General features: G+C 39.0%; 1 protein-coding gene across 1 annotated transcript in view; it reads left to right on the top strand.

Annotated features, from left to right (window-relative positions):
* VPS11 (VPS11 core subunit of CORVET and HOPS complexes) overlaps positions 1-17,959 on the top strand; it is a 620,327-nt gene that overhangs the window by 512,366 nt on the left and 90,002 nt on the right. Inside the window, exons 13-14 of the mRNA XM_044080942.1 lie at positions 247-449; positions 3,915-4,086. Of these exons, the coding sequence (XP_043936877.1) occupies positions 247-449; positions 3,915-4,086 (375 nt within the window). The remainder of the gene's footprint in view (positions 1-246; positions 450-3,914; positions 4,087-17,959) is intronic.

Here is a 17,959-nt window from a genome sequence, read left to right as displayed (position 1 = left end):
ACCCTTGAAATGGTGTGCATAATAATATACAGCATTGCTCTCCTCTAGGTGAGCAATAGTGTACTACACTGGTAAAGCTTTGTGCTGCCACAGAAGAATAAGAGTCCAAGAATCCTTGGGCATTAGAGTTATCATGGTGGAGAAGCACTGCATTTTCTGGAAAAGAGTGCTTGGCCTTTTGATTTGAAAATAATAAAGGTAAAAAGACTGACATAACTGCAGTGTAACTGTGTTCTTTCACTTTAGTTTCCAACAGATAATGCATTACCACATGCAGAATGAGGAGTACAGCAAGGTGATCGAGGCATGTGAACGCTATGGTGATCGGGAGATATGCTTGTGGGAACAAGCCCTCAGCTATTTTGCCAGGAAGGAAGAGGACTGCAAAGAGTATATCACAGCTGTGCTGAAGCACATTGAGCAGAATAACCTCATGCCACCACTTTTGGGTAAGAGTATTCGTTACATATTCAGTGGGAATGCCATTGTTTTCTTATGTAACTAGAGGGAAGGGTTGTTTATTGAGAGCTAATAGCAGGAGTTATCATTTTATTATGTCATTTATTCTTTATAGATTGCTCTTCCTTTGAGTGCTAAAGGAGAATTTTACCAGAATTCAGGAATGAGAAGAGCTAGACATATATTGTTTGATTAAAGGGTATATGTTTGATTTAAAGAGTTCAAGTTACAAAAGTTAGATTTAAAAGTGTAGGTGGAGGCTCTGAAGTGCAGTACCCCCTTCCCCCATCCCATGACATGATTTCTCAATTCTTCTAGAGTTATTTGCTGGAGTAATTCAGTAATACTTTGCAGTATTGAACCTGTAAACACAGGTTCCTTTTCTACCCTTACTGTGTTCTCTGTATGTTTCCTAAACAAGCTTTCTTGTCCTTCTCTGTACTTTGCCTCTATTTTTGTGCATACCTTCATTTAGGTATGTGCCTTGTTTGACCTCCTTACTGTGTGTGTAATGGTATCATTGGTCTGTTTTTTATAACACCATTGTACTAAATATGGTCAGGAATTCATTGCATTTGGGCAGTCAGACAGGGGCAATTCTTATCACATATTTTGTAGTTTATGTTAATTGATATGTGCACTCCACTGAAATAAAAAGTTTTTGATGTAGAAAAGGTGGAGTATGACAGAATACTAGCTCCCCCGGTGAGAATATCCATTTCAGTTTAGTGCGCATCCATTCAAAATATGTTGCAAAATATCTGTATTTGAGAAGTCTAAAGACAACACAGGCTCAAGTCCTCATAGATACATAAAGCTGTCGAATGCTGGATCTGCAGTACTATAATGTTGGCTATGGTCTTTCATCAACAGCAGCAGTAACATGAGGATTAGAAGAGAGACGGGCATCTTTGCATGTGGCAGGAAAACATGTCTGGCTTAGTTATGATCAAGAAGGATTCATGATGAATGATAAATATTGGATGGGAGGACATGCCTTTCTTTGATTTCCCCCTACTGGCCAGAAGTTGTCCAACACTTTCACTGTTATAATAGCATCACCTTTATTTTGAAATATGCGTAACCTGAAGTGTGTGCGTCTGTGTGTGTGTTTGTGTGTGTATCTGTCCATACAAGCTAGTTGCAAGTATTTGCAGTGAACCAAAGGTGGGAGAGCTTGTTCATGAGGACACTTAAAGATACTGTAAAGCATTACTATTCTGAGGGATGTACATACAGAGAGACAAAAATAATTCTTTAGCTTTATTAACTGAACTGGTTTATCAGTTTATTGGCAAGTTTGGTAGAAATTGTGTCAGTTTTGGTGGAAGTGTGTTTGCGATTTTTGTGAGCAAAGGCAGCACATCTACAGAGTTTAATAACTACAGACTAATAGTGATTTTCTCCCCCCTCTCCAAAATATTAGAGAGATGCATCTATATGCAGTTGATGCAATGCCTAACCTGAGATAACCTGCTGTCAGAAGCACAACATGGCTTTAGGCCCCAGCACCGCACCACTATTGCACTACTATATTTTTCCAGTATAATAAACCAACATAGAAGTAATGAGCTACTTATGTCCATCATGTTCTTAGACTTCTCAAAGGCATTTGATACTGTCTCGCAGCACTAACTTGCTTGTTCAGCGTTCCCCACTAGGACTGGACTTTCACAGTGCTCCTTGTTGTGGTTTCTTAGTTACCTATCTGGAAGGCAACAAGCCACTAAATAGCAACAAACCTACTCATCCTTTCAACCACTTACTACAGATGTCCCTCATGGCTGTATCCTGAGTCCTCTCATATGTAATATATTTATTAATGACCTCCACTCATCATGCTAGTTTAGTTCAGTATGCAAACTCACCTTTAATATGTATGGCCTGAACAATAAATAAGCTCTGAGATATTACCCAAAAATCTATCTCCTCTGTAGAAACCTCACTCAAAGAATCAAACCTCCTACTCAACCCCAAGAAAACTAAGTTAATGCTTTTTACCTCAAAAAGTTGCCAAAATCAAAAGCAATCTTTTACCATAAGGTCAGCAAATAACACTGCCATTAAAACTGTAAGTTGCAGTAAACGTGTAGGCGTTTTAATAGGTGACAGTCTCAAATATGACTAGCATATACTGCACACCACTAAATCTATACACCAGAAACTAGGCTTCCTTTATAGGATCAATGGATTCCGTACAGATACTACAAGAAAAACTCTAGCCACCACCTTCTTGTTGCCCACTCTATTTGACGCTCCTCTCCTAACAAGCCTAAACAATACTCAAAGAAAGAAACTTTCCTTCTGCTACAATAAAATAGCTAAATTTGCCATCAGTCTCCCTCATAGGATGCACCATTGTCTTAATTTAAAACAATTAAACCAGTAGTTTGAACTACACAACTACCTAACATATTCACAACTAACTACCGCACACAAACTCATTCATCTTCCATAAAAATGCCCTGCACTACAAAACATATTACTGCCCTACTGTCCAACAAGTAACAAACTCTTATTAATTACAAATAAGTCAAATAATGTTGCAGGAGACTTACTCTACTTCCAATACATCGCTAAACTCTGGAATATTATCCCCACTCAAGTAAAACTCTCCAACAAACTCAGCAGTTTTAAACCATTGCTTAAACATCTTCACCAATCCTGGTCCTGCATATGCTCATCACAAGGTAAGACTTTGTGTTCACTGTACAATAACTCTCCAGATAGTCTCCTTAAACAGAATACCCTCAACTTCTCACTGAAATGACAAAACAATTTTTATACATAACTGCTGCCTGTGCAATCCACTAAGCTGCATGTGGGCTTTCTCTTTAGTAACTTCCACCTCTGTAAAATCTTAGAATGTGTAAATGTAACTACAGTTTGTGTATAAATGCAAATAGAAATGCAACTACTCTGTGGTTAACTGGAACTTGGTGTAATGCAATGCAAGTAAATTGAGCTTTTCTTCCCTAGCATCCACTGAAAATGGGTTATTACCCAATCGGACTTTCCCAGTAAACAAAGACAAATAAGTAATAAGTTTATGTGCTTTTTCTGGAGCAGAATGGAAATTAAAGATGTGACTTTAATAAGGGAGGATGTGCTTCCTTTCCTAAATGGAAAATTGAGTATATAGCCATACTTGATTGGTTGTGGTGAGTATGTGGGGATGGAGGTCCTACTGTAGATAATATGTTCTGAGGAATTTACGAAAAGTGATTCTTACATGAATTGCATAATTTGGAGAGGGCTGAGGTACTGTAGGGAGCGCTGTCAGGACTGGAAGAAAAAACTTATTGGTAAAATTCTACCATTCTGAATGATTGGTCAGTTAGGTGAAATCTGATATAACTTTACTGTAAATTTCACTTCTTATTGCTTAAAGGTAGTGAGTGATTACATCTGTTTACTAATGTTTCATTTTTAACTTTTTTTTTGTTTTGTTTTAGTTGTTCAGACTCTGGCACACAACTCTACAGCTACACTGTCTGTTGTTAAGGATTACCTCATTAGCAAACTGCAGCAGCAGAGTAACCAAGTAGATCAGGATGAGAGGAAAATCAGGCAGTACCGTGAGGACACAAATAAAATCCGGCAAGAGATTGAGGAACTCAAAACCAGGTAAGCACGGATGATAACTGGCCGTGAAGTGTATAACAGAATAGGAGGAGTAGACTGAGTTTCAGGAAAACAATAAAATTAGAAGGAATGTTTATCTGTGAAATAAATTCAGTCTAATTGAAGCTACCAGTAAGAAGGCCTTTGCCATTTTCCCCTATAGTTTTCTTAAGCATTTCATAAATGCTTTAAGGTGCCAAGTTCAAAGTATCAGATTCTTGATGTTTAATTCTAAGGCTTGAGTGTTTAGTTTAAGAGGGTGAATAAACTGACCCAAAAACTTTTCTTGCCTCAGATCAGATGGCAGTCAGAAAGCTGCATGGGCCTACCTGTATAGAGATTGATGCATAATGACTCTGAGAAAGCATAGTGCATTGTAGTACTCCATATGTGTATGGGTTAGTGGCTGTACCTTACCAATAAGTAATTCTGAAGTACTGGAATCAGAATATGCATGCTGTAAATTTTCTGTCTCATTTTTCATACAGTTTCAGTTCTATGTTGTGATGACATATTTAGAGTAGGAGAAAATATTGTGATACTGTAAAAATAATGTAATGCGTTTCTAATTTTCACATTCTGCTGCTGTGGTATGAAGTCTGACATTATGACGACTTAACTATATTACTAAGAAAATTTTAAATAAAAAATACTCGAATGTGGTTCTTCTACATTAAAAAGAATTGTCTTCCTATTATGTAATGTCTGAATTCAGATCCCAGGCAAAGCATAATTTATTCTAAAACAGCACAGATTCTTAACAGTCTTTCTGCAGCAATCTGAGTCTTCTGCGTGCTTCAGTATTTAACCCTCCACAAAACTTGATAGCATTCATGTGAAATCCAGGCACTTCGTAAAAAAAGTACACGAGCAGATGGTACAGTACTCTTTATCAGGGTTCACAGATTTTACCACAAGGCTGATGACTTTGTGGTGTAATAGCCTGAGAAGAGAGTCTTGCAGATTTTCTTTGCATGTATAGCCTCATATTTAGGACAGGTGATCCCAGGAACCTGTCATAGAGTCAACATGGATAATTTTGATTTTGTCAATTGAAAGGGGTTCTCTGTGATATTTTTTTTCTCCCAGAGTTTACTGACAGAGACTCATCCAGAGCTGGATCTAGCACAAGGCAACCTAAGCTGTTGCCTAGGGCCTGCCAGCTGGGGGGAATGTTGCCACAACATTTCATTTTTAATTAGATTAAAAAAAAAAGTTAAATTACATGTCCTCTTTAACATTGTTCATCTTTAAGAATGCCCTCTGCTATATACGTTCCTGTTGCTGCTTCTTTGCATGAGTTGACACACGCACATTTAAACATTCCTACTGCTGCTGCTTTTCGTGCGCAGAATTTAAACTCGCTTACTTGCTGTCATGAGATGTGCATTCCTTCGGTAAGGTGGGCGGGGGATGTTTGTGTAAAATGCCCTAGTTAGAGATGGCAGGTTAGTTAATTAACTTGCCCAGGCTCAAACCCTGTACCCTGGCTACTGGTAACATGAACCTGAATCCTTACACCAACTACCAGACTGCTCAAGGAATGTGACTTTCATTGCATTTTTAAGGAATTGTGAGTTTCGAGAAAAGTTTATTATTGTTCATGTTAAGTCTGTTGTGCTTAGCAAGTGGCTATCAGTGATTGTGCTGTAGAATATGAAAGCAGTGTAAGCAGCCCAACAAGTAACAAACTTGCCTTTGGTGTAGGAGGTTGTGGGTCCTACTCCCACACCATGTAGAACAATTGCTGATACTCTGGTTTACTTCAAGGGAAAATGGGGGTGCTGCACTCTTGAGTGTGTCGTCCTTTGGATGCCTAGTAACTGTGAACCTGTTGTCTGTTGGCCAGCCATTCCCTATTGCAATTTTACCAGCTTACCTATTTTTTTAATGTGACATAGGCAATTCATTCATACCTCAAAAGGGCAGCAGGCAGTGAATTTGTAGATGAAACAATGAAATGTAAAGTTGTTTGCCAGCATCAACCTCTTCATTAGTTACAGATCTCTTTAATGTGGAGTTATTTTGCTGACTATTTCGTCTGCAGACTATTTATTTATTTATTATTTATTATTGTTTGTTAACCGGGTTAGTCCAGCTGGGCTTGTGGCCCATGTTCAGTGGAGACCCGAGGAGAAAAGCTCCGGTACATATTATAAAATACAGAGATTTGCAACATTAGATAAATTTATAAAGTAGAGAAATTTTCAACATTACAAAATATAAAGTACAGAAATGTGTAAACTTACAAAAAGGCAGAATACAGAAGAATCTCACAATGCTAATAGATACTGTGAGTTTCATATGTCAATATTAGTCTGTATAGGATTGACAGTTTAACATATAGACTGTTTTGCAATTAGGAGGATGTCAGTTTGAGAAATGTGTAAGATAGGCCAGAGGCTAGCATGCGAAAGTGTTTGGAAAGATGTTAAGAGAAAGACAAATGACATTTTGTAAATTTGGCAAAGAAAGTCGATTTAGGTTTGGAGATTAGTGGTGTGGGTGTTTTAAGTAGGAGCATGTGAAGGACATTCTCATTTGGAGGACAGATGGGAGAGAAGCATGGATTTGAAGTTGTTATGGTTAGGTATGTTACGCAGTGGTGTGGGTAGAGCATTCCACAGTTTGGCTATAGTGTGGGATAGTAATAGTTTGCCAGGTGAGTGTAGGGGTTTGTGTACCTGCAGGAGGTTTTGGACTTTGGATCTGAGGGTGCGGCTAGGTGTGTAGGAAGTTAGAGATTTGGCTAGAGAGGGGCATTCTGTAGATTTAAAGATGAGTTTGTGGGCTGTAGTAAGTTGTAGGTATTTTAGGTGGTTGTGGAGTTCTAGCCAGTTTAGGGTGTGTAGAGAGTGGCAGTGATGGGAAGAGTTCTTAGAACTGGTTGCAAAGTTGCAGATTTTGTTGAAACAGGCTTCGAGTTTGGAATGGAGGCCAAGTTGTAGGTTAGAAAATAGGGGAGCACCATACAAGAGAGAGGGGAGGAGGAAGGTAGTTGCGAGGGCCTGACGGGAGGAGGGAGTAAGGCAGTAGTTATGTCTGTAGAGGAGACTGATTTTCTGGTGGGTTTTTTTGATTGCAGCGAGGGTGTGGGAGTCTAATTTAAGGTTTTCATCAATGGTAATGCCAAGTAGCCTGGTATTAGGAACAATTTCTAGAGGGGTGTTATTGTGGCTTTTTATGGAAAATTGGTCTTTGCTGAATTGGGAGGTTTTGGTGGGAGTGAAAATCATTAGTTTTGTTTTGTTGGCATTTAAGGCTAGGTGATGGGATTGCATCCATGATTCAGTTTTGGAGAAGGCTATTTGGGTGTTGAGTAGAAGTATTGTGCATATTCACTGATCTTGGTGGATTGTAATGACAGATATTTGAGTGGCCTTTTATGGTTGAAATTTTCTGAAATGGGTAGGTTTGTCATTATAGGTTCATATGTTTTGTTTCATTGCTTACTGGAAAAAATGTTCAAAACTGCAAATTTAAAACACACTCTAACAAGTGGTGCTGTGTTATAAAAGGAGTACAATTTAATACAGTCAAAAAGGTGTGTCAGAGAACACTTGCATGTATGATTGGTCCTAAAAATGTGTGCAAGGGAGCCAATGGTTTGAAAACAGCCCAAAGGTAAACTTAATTTGGCACTGGTTAGATGCATTTTCTTTGAATGTGGGTTTCAGTGAGTGTGAGTTTCAAGAGCCAGAGAACTTTACTGTCCATACTAAGTCTGTTTTCATTGTTACACTGTATTGTGTTTTTAGCAAATGGCTATCAATGTGTGTGCTATAAAACATGAAATAAAAGTTTTAAATTAAATCCATATATCTGTAATCATTGTAGAAGTAAAAAAGAAAATAATATGGACACTGACAGGTTTGAGCAGTGTTTATGATAACTGGGGACAAATAGTCAAGTAATGGGGTGTGATGCCCACCACTGCCACCAATATGTGATGTCCCCACTCTGGGCCAGTAATCAAGGAGCCTGAATCCTCACCACTGACACTGGAGAGGGACATTCACTTGGAATACAAATGGATGCACTCAGTATTTCCAGTTGCAGACCTCTCTGCATCAAGTGCAATTTCCCTTAAGAGCAGACAGGGCACACACTCAAACCAGAGTCTGGGTTTCTCTAGCTGTCTCCCTCCAAGTCCCCAATAAGGCTGCCCACTGGCACTGTGAAACCTTCATGTCCCTGCCCCGTGTACCACACACACACACACACACACACACACACACACCTGGGAAAGACTGGCACAGATTACCCATTCTACCAATTTTACCCAGACTGTAAGGTAGTTTCACTGCCACCATTCATTTACTGTAAAGCTGTTAAAAAGGTACCCAGTTATACTGAGTAAAGTTAATATTAATACAGAAGGTAATGTTGACCAAACAGCCAGGCTTTCAGGAGTGGCCAGAGTTATCACCAAATAAATATGTGCAAATACTCTCAAAGCTTAAATATTTTCCAAAAAGGGTGAGCCACAATGAAAAGTTTAAATATATTTAATAATCTTCTTCTTCTTTCGGCTTTTCCCGGTTAGGGGTCGCCACAGCGGATCATCTGAACACTCATGATTGGCAGTGGAGTTTTACAGTGTCGAGTTGCCAGTCTGGCACCCAACCTTCCACAGAAGGCACACACTCACACCTAGGGCAAATTTAGAGTGTTCAAACCACCAACTGCATGTCTTTGGGATGTGGGAGGAAACCGGAGCACCCGGAGGAAACCCACGCAACCACAGGGAGGACAGGCAGACTCCGCACAGAAGGCACCCCAGCCGAGAATCAAACCGGAGAACCCCTTGCTGTGAGGCAGCAACGCTAACCGCTGCATCACCGTGGCCACCCTAAATATATTTAATAATGAATAATAAAATAACAAGAAAATACTAAATATGTAGCAATAGTAAACACCAGAGTTTCAGTCACAAGAGATATTGAAAATAACACAGCTGGATATTTTCAGATAGTTACAGAATAACAGTTCTTCTAATCTCACTATATTTTCCTGACTAATCTAAAAGAATTACTGTTCCCTAGTTAAGTTACTTACTACTGCAAGGCAGCATGATGTAGATGAGTGGTCCTTGTTGTCAGATCCAAGACAGAATGCAGAATGAACCTGAGATTTCAGTCTCCTCTGATATTAAAACACTATTTCTGTACAGAATGACATTACATGCATCTGGTTCCCATGCTATCACCAACACTAGAAGCTGCTTGGGTTTTAGCACCTATGTGCTACTGTACACACACAGAGCTTTGCTCAGATGTGGTGCAGCTGCTGGAAGTCATGAAACAATTCTACTCTTACTACAGGAGCTACAACCTATTCTGTAGCATAGACATTGTGTCTCTGGCTCCATTCAAAACTGTGGGATAACATCTTTATGGCTTAACCCAAAAAATAATTTAATTTCAGATATATTTTGAAGTTTAAGATTAACCTCTTCACTTCCAGACCTCTGTTAAAACATATAGATTTAATTCAGTTACAATAATATATGTACATTTCTTTTCCTTCCAGCAGAGCACACCATTGATACATTTTGACACAAGCAAACCTCACAGATAGTTTCAGCACAAGCATCTGTACAAATCAGTGTGATATACAAATGACATGTAATTATTTACAAAAATTCCAGCTAGCTCTGCTTGCACATATCACACAGCCAGTGCCCTACTTCTCCTGGCATGGCCGGCCGTACCGCCTATCGTCACAGGGGGCCTGATCCATTACCCGCCTGGGACTCTATTTGACCATAATCTGTCTTTGTATATACCACTTAAGTTATAAAATGATTTGGAACAAAGGCGGTTCACTGGTGCCTATGGTTCCAGAATGCAAAATGCTAATGAGTGATCTTGCTTTACAATTGCATAGCTGTCTTCAGGGTACTGTGATCTAAAATAAAATCTTGTGCAGTGATGTTGCAAAATTATTCTTTGACCGTTGTTATTTAGTAAGGATGTATTTTTTTATTTTGTTTGCTTGTTTGTGTGTGTCTGTGTATTTATTTATTTTTTGTTTATGAGTGTATCCAGCTGGGCAGAATCCATTTTGCAGGCTTTATAGGCAACTGCTAGGAAATCAGTCTGCAGACCCTTGCAACCCTAGACAGAACCCCTATTGAAATGTCTTGTGTAACCTCAGAAAGGGCAAGACAAGATATACCGGGAGAGAAAGTGGCAAGGGTGCTACTCTAATTGACATGAACTGAAGGTTTGTTCCAGAGGTGGAGGATACCATGGGATATGAATCTATCACACCAGCATGTCTTATTTATCTGTTGATGAAGGTGTTTAGTTCCTTTAACCGGATGTATAAGGTACTATTAGTTCTTTTAAGGAAAAGGAGGTCAAAGAAAGATGAATACTTCATGGCTTGAAAGGGTACACACAAATCTCCATGGAGGAGTCTATAAGAAACTGAGTACAAAGAGAAGGCAGTCAGTCTGTCCTGATAACTAAAATTTTAGTCATGAATCTTTGCGGTCTCTCAAGCTGAATGTGATATTTAGACAAATATATGCTAAAAGGTGAATTATATTAAATAATGGGTCTTATGAGATACGAATAAAGGGGAATTAAGACGTCTTTGGATCTAGTGGAGATGCCTTTGAAAAATAAGACGAGCGAGGTAGAAGGCTTTCTGAAATGCATCAAAGACTTGATGTAAAGATGATGAGGAATTATTAATAAGGGTGTCTAGATCCCTTACAATTTGGAGGGGTAAGGCACCTATATGGTGCATGAAAATGTTTTTTTTTTTACCAAAATGAACAATGCTACATTTTTCACATTTAATTTGACACCATTGCCTTTGCACTAATTGTTAACATAGTGTAACCCATGCTGGAGCACTTGTGAATCAGTGTAAGATCAAGTAGCAACACCCAATTTACAATCTAGTAACAACACCTTATCTAGTAACAGCACCTTATTTGCAGTTCTCTGCAAATTCAGATAACCATAGGCCAGAAGTATTGATTTGAAGTTCTGAGAAGTAGATGCCAAACATAAGATGACCCATCACTGAGTTCAGTGCTTCACCAGTGGTAATTATTTTTTTTTGCTTTCAGAAGTGGCAGCTGAGACTCTAACCACATTCTGTCAGACAGCTAGTTAGCAGTCCACCACACAACATAAGGATTTATATTTATATTTACAAGTCTGTCAGTAATGTCTGCAGGGGGAATAATATCAAAAGACTTGGCCAGGGCCAGATGTGCCATATATACTGAATAATTGCTGTCCATTGCTTGAGAATGTGGCAGCTGTGGTGGATGTAAAAGTATAAATACCACCTCTGAACTCCCCTTAAAAGGGGCTACTAGCCTCATCAGACTAATCCAGTCAACAAAGGATAAATAAAAATAAAAATACATTGGTAAAATACATATACAGTTGACAGCTAGTATATGGCAAAATCAGTAACAGTACAGTGAAGTAAATCTGTAACAAGTTTATATTAATGTAAATTTGCATATACAAACGAGATGAATAAACAAAAAATGTAGTGTAACCGTAAAATGAAAAGTACGGATTAATATCACACATAGTATATAGTGTAAGGCATAAGGTGAGAATAGTGAAAAACAGCCGTGATAGGCTGAAGATAGGTGTGTGAGAGGAGAATTGCAGAGAAAATATGAAGAAAACGAGTATAATGAGATGTGGCAAAAAAGGAAAACAAAATGGAAGCCAGTAGAATATGACTGCCGAGAGAGAAGGAGTAAAGATCAGGATGTGAGGGAGAAAGGGTAGGATGAGAAATGGATGGTATATAAGGATGGAATATAGCACAGGACAAACTGTAAACATGGAAGTGAGGCAGAATGGAGCAAAAAGAAATGGGGCAACAGAAGTAAGTGACTTCAAGAAGAAAAGCAAGATACAAGGACAGAAGTAAGCTGTAGAGACTAAATTAGACTATCTGTTTATGTCACACAATGTGTACATTTGTTTTTTTAGACATTTAAAGGGTAGCTTAGAAGAGATTTTGCACTTGATTAGGCAAAAGGTCACCAAATTAATCTTTGTAGCTAGGCCATGAAGAGGGTTTGTACTAGTGGAGTTCAAGGACATGAATAGGGTGATTACTCCGTAGTTTTGCCCGACCATGCTTGACATTCAGATGAATGCATCAACGTCTTGTTTTAATGCATTATACCAGTGCAATGTTAATCCATCCTGCATGCTCAGTAAGCGCATTGATCCAAGGACAATTTTCATCTGTGCCCCTGGGCAACATGACACAGAGACAGTAAATAATAACACAGAATAACTTAATGCAAAATACAATTAATTCAATAGTACACGTCATTCCTTGTACATTATATGCTTTGTACAGAAATGCAGCGTACACATAATGAATTATTTGCTGCCATGTACAAGGTCTGTGTTTAACACTTCTTGCAGAGAATAAACAACTTTGCAAAGGATAGAAAGTCAATATCGTATTATTCAGTGAAAAGCTAAAATGGATAAAATGTAGATAAACTTATGATAACATTTGTAGTTTTGTACCCTATGAAGAGGTATCGGTTTTATTTTCTCTTGTTTTATTTTACCTCCTGCTGTTAACCAGGTAAGTGAACTTGTCCAAGGATGCTTCTCAGCCACAAGTCAAGCGTAAAGGCGAATACAGTACATAGAAAATAGACACTTGATACATATTTAAGTACATTAATGAGATGTAACATGAAGACTGCATGACTGAGTTTGAAAAAAATACGTAATAAAAATTGTATAAGTGCTAAAAAGTCACCATATATGTAATGCAATATATATATTTTTCATTTCAAAATAGTATTTTCTACTGACTTTATTAAATTTGTTAGCCAAGCTTTGTTAATTGTTGCTGTTATTATTATTATTATTACTATTACAAGCAGAGAGGTCTGTTTATTATTAAGAGCATATTTTCTTCTTTAGCAAAACTAGATCTGAACACAGATAGATTAAAGAGATTCAACTTAAGCCAGTTTGTCTGTTTAAGATCAGTGGTGAGATCCAAGACTACTGTCAGCTGCAAAACATGCTTTCTTGTTAAACGTCTGGTTTGTTCTTCACAAAAAAAGCCAGTTGGTAATACAGCCATATGTGGCATACAGAAGAGGTACAAAGAGAAAAGCTGTTACTGTTGGTGCTGTGTTAGTGACCGACTTGTATGCTTGTTCTTCATTATTTATCTTGAACAGGGTTATGGTCCAGGAGGTGTTTTTGGACTTTTTCCTCATGCAGATCAAAATTGTAGAAACAAGCAGATCTTCAGTAGCAGACTCAGGTCAGTGAAGATGCTGTCAGAAAAAGACAGAAATTAGCTGCAAATTTGCAGGGCATTAAGAAAATTACTCCAGAAATAACCAAAGGAAACATTATTCAGTTATGATAGTGTGTCCCATATACAATATATCCAGTAAAATCAGCCAGCCAGTTTCATCCAGTCACAAGATGGGAGATGACATTGCAGGCATTCTAGCTTTGATTATTGTGTTTGTAGCCAGAAGGCTTTGGTGGGGAGGTGGGAAGCAGTGTGTCTGTGGTTGGCCTGCAGCTCTTCCTCCTCAGACTTAAGTCTGGAGCTGTTTACTGCAGAAGTGTTTTCTGGTTATGGCCAGAGCTAGCCCAAAGCATTGTGAGAGCAGCTTGAGGGCACAAGCAAGAACAAACTTGGTGGTAACATGCATAGTACCTCCAGACACATGATGCACAAGTGCACCTGGAAGCAGTATCATCACCTGCATGTAGTGCTGTCACATGTAAGTAAGTCAGTGGTGTGAGTAAGACCCCATTTAAGGATGTTAAAACATTATGTGGGATGTTGTTTGTATAATTTTATATTATTTTTGTTCCATTTATTTGAGCAATTAGGTAGACTGGACCAGAAGGTCCTCCTTTCAGTCATAACTTAAAAAAGAAAAGTTGAACAGTTAGTAATATGGACAACAAGCACTGAAGCCACAAAGTGGACATTCATAAATTTTATCAGAAATTTAATGTTACAGGTAAATAATTTTTTTTTAAATGTAGAAAGGAAAGAAAAGCAGAGAAAAATGTGTATAATGCAAAAGTAGCCTAGTAACGAGTTAACAGGGTGAAAACATGAGACCATGTACAAATAGTACTAATTACTGTAATCATGCTAAGCAGAGTGGTAGTTCAAGCTTATAATTAAAACAGTTCCATTTAATTTTTCAGAGATTAGTACTATGGAAATAAATGGAGAAATAAAAATGAAAATTTGTTTACAGGGTCCATGTTAAGATATACTAGGCAAGCCTGTCATTGATTGTTTGAGTGGATTAATGCTGGTTGGTGACCATAATAACTGTGCACATGGTGAGTGTCCCATGTGTTTTTCATTATTCTGTTCCATTCAGGTTGGTATATAATGCTGTGAAACCTATGTTTTGGATTCATTGCTACAATTATGAGGCAAGGTAATTAATTACAACACATATGGAGAAGGAGATGCAAGACAACAGGAGACATAATGTGAAACAGATTTGTTATAAAGTGTCTGCAAGCTAGCACAGTTATTGTATCTTATTAGTTCTGTTTTCCTATTATGAAATACCAATAAGCAATCCCAGAAAAAACTGCACCTGGGGCTGACAGGAATCCTGTATACCTTCACATGTCGGCTGTTCTAGCAATTCAGTCAGACAAAGGGTGTCAGTCAGGCACTGTTGTTTGTATGTAGTGTGTTCTGAACAGATAGTTGATTCATATAATGGAATCCTGATCTTTTATATCATTTTGACATCCCACAGTTAAGTTTATTCTTTCACAAGTCCAGTTGCCAGAACCATAACAAATATTAACACACTGCATAGTTTTTCCTCATGTCTGTTACTTACTTCTCATTTTCTCATACAGTAGCTGCTGGAAAGAAAGCAGTCTTCAGATACTCAAAAAAGTTTGTATTTTTCATTGCTAAGACCTCATTATCTAACATCTGGTCTCAGCACATTTTGTAATCAGCTCCCTTCTTTGTGTATTGTAAAACTGAACTGTAATAAATGCCTGTAATGCAAAATCATACATATTAGTACTGCAGAACTGCACACATTCACACACTGTTTATGAGAAGCTTGAACCACATGCACAGGGAAAGTGTGGGCCTCTACAATCTGTAACATGCATTCTGTCTCCCATACTCTTGAACATCGTGCACATTCCTATAAAGGGATTGTGCAGTCCTGACAATAATGGGAGTAATAAAAAGGAATCGTAGTAAGAGGCCCAGTGGCACAGAGAGGTAAAGCCTTTACTGCGCGCCAAATGACACCTGTTCAATTAGCACTTCGGGCACTGGAGGGACCACATAAGAGGATGGAAGGTCGCCCATCATTCTGGGGAGAGAGGCAGCCTAAAGGCTTGTTGCAGTATGCAGTATATTAGCTTGGCCAGCTCCATGCTGGCTGCATGAAAGGCAAAGTGCTCAGTTGGGAAGTTTTACATGACCAGAAGCAAGCGTACAACTCCAGAGGGCAGTGATCATGGAGCTAGCATGAGAGAATGGGAGTTAAAGCACATTCCTTAGTATGCAGCGTGATGCTGTACCAGTGTCCCTGATTTTCTCACCAGCCACGGACTAAAGTCAGGTTAAGCCTAGGGGAGGCTAAGGTCCAGCAGACATGAAGAACAAGGAGAGGAACTGGGGAGAGTTGGTGCTCAGCTGCAAGGGAGGAAGAAAAAAAGGAATCGAAATAGAGTACTACCATGCACCTATAGACCTGTTCAAGCCAACTGTGGTCAAGCACTTTGTACAGTGAGCTAAAGTGTTCATAGCCTGGAACAGGGAGATGCTCAGTACACATTATAAGACTGGGTATAGATCTAGGTCGTTACTAAAACTTCTATAACCACAACACAACCTACTGCCTACAATTTTCACTCAATTGTTTATGATGACTGCACTCTAATCCACTTTACTTAGTCAAATAAAAGCTATGTACAACGTAGGAGGAGGATGTTCTGGTTTTATGCATGGAGAGGAGTCTTGGGCCTACCCTTGTCAGATCCACACTCCTCTTGCCTTGGGGCCTGAAGAGGAGGATTCACTCTCTCCTGATTCCCCTATAGAAGAGTTATCTTTTGGGGATTTGTATGATGGAAAATTTTAAGTGGGACTGTTCCCAAGTCTTTGACATTCAGAAAAGGTACAACAATCTATTACAAATAGATTATCATAGGCCTTCTGCCATCCCTCCAGTTTTGGATGCCCTTTTGAATATTTTCTCTTTGGCTTCCCATACTCCTGATTCCCAGCCTCCTGCCCCTAAAAAACCTGACAGGTTCTGTAAGGTCCCTGAGGTTCAGAAGTTTTTTATATAAAAGCCCTTCCTCTGACCCTACTGTTATTTCTGTGGCTACTGATAAGCCTTGTAAGTTACTGTCCTCTAAACCATTACTTTCCCATAAAGACAGTCATGACATGGACAGGTATGGGAATGTACACGTCTGCTACCTTAGCTTACTGAGCCATTAACTACAAAACCCATATGACCAGGTATGTTCTGGCTGTTCTGTCTAAGCATGGGGGCATTTTCACTGCTATGCCTGATTCTCAGTCAAATTCTTCTACTGTTTCCGTTATGAGTACTGCTTCTCAGGTGGCTCTTCATTCTGATAACTGCAGCTATGATGCTGCTCATGCTTCTTCTAGGGCAGCTGCTTCAGGATCTGTAATGAGAAGGTATTTTTGTTTCATCTGTAGGCTGTTCCTGAAGGCATCAAGGCTAAATTGCTTGCTTGATTCTCCTTTAGACAGACCCAATTTTTTGGTACTGACCTTTTTAAGACCCTACAAAATACGGATAGTTCTGCAGGATCTGAAACATACCTTTTTATCTCCTGTTCTGTCGTGTCAGAGAAATTATCTAAGCCTGTTTTTGTCTACAGACAATTTAGACAGTCTTCTCATGGCAAGAGAGCCTCCAAGAGACTTTTTCCTGACAAGCCTTCTCAGGGTTCTAAGGGTCAAAAGTCTTCCTTTCCTGTTAAACGTGCCTCTATTTGATATTTAGCCTCTTCTGCCTCTTGGCCATAATATGTCCCTCATGTTGATTCTGTCTTTTGTGGTTTGGCAACAGAAACTACAGACTCTTGGGTTCTTTCCATTATCCAAAATTGTTTCTTTTTGGTTTGGAAGTCCCTTTCTCCTTTCTCAGGCCTTCTCTAGCCTCCTCCTTAACAAATCCCTCATTTTCCTTTGGTTCTTCAGGATATTTTAGCACAGGGAACCACTCAACCTGTTCCCCCTTCTCAGCAGGGCACAGGTGTTTACTCCAGGATGTTTCTGGTTCCCAGGAAGGAGAGGACTTGGAGGCTCATTCTGGATCTTTCTTTTCTCAACATCTTTCTGAAGATCCCTTCCTTCAAGATGTTGTCTCTCCACATTCTTTTTCCTGTGTTGCTCCCTCAAGCTTTTCTGGTATTCCTAGATTTGAAGAATGCTGGCCTCCACATTCCTATTCACCTTGTTTTTAGGAAGTGTTTACATTTCTTCATGTCTACCTTACATTTTCAGTCCTGTGCTTTTCCTTTTGGTCTTTCTGCAGCACTGAGAGCCTTTTACCAAATGTCTGGCCCTATTGGTAGCCTTCTGTAAACTTCAAGGGATTCAGATATTCTCTTATTTGGATGACCTGTTGATTCAGGCCCCTTCTCAGCAGTTTCTGCTTCAAAGTCCTCCTCTTTACTATGGATTTTCACAGTGGGATTTACCCTAAATCTCAATCTGTGCCGACCCCTCTCAGGACAAAGTCTGTCTGGGATGCAGAATTCTGACCTAGCAAATGATGGCTTGCCCCCCAATGTTCTCTTGCTGTCTATTTTCGGTCACTTCTCCCTCTTCTAGT

The sequence above is a fragment of the Protopterus annectens genome, chromosome 8.part0, assembly GCF_019279795.1.
Source record: "Protopterus annectens isolate FY-2018-M chromosome 8.part0, PAN1.0, whole genome shotgun sequence".
Lineage (NCBI taxonomy): Eukaryota > Metazoa > Chordata > Ceratodontiformes > Protopteridae > Protopterus > Protopterus annectens.
Note: the sequence above shows the minus strand (reverse complement) of the source record. Positions and strands in the feature narration are given on the sequence as shown.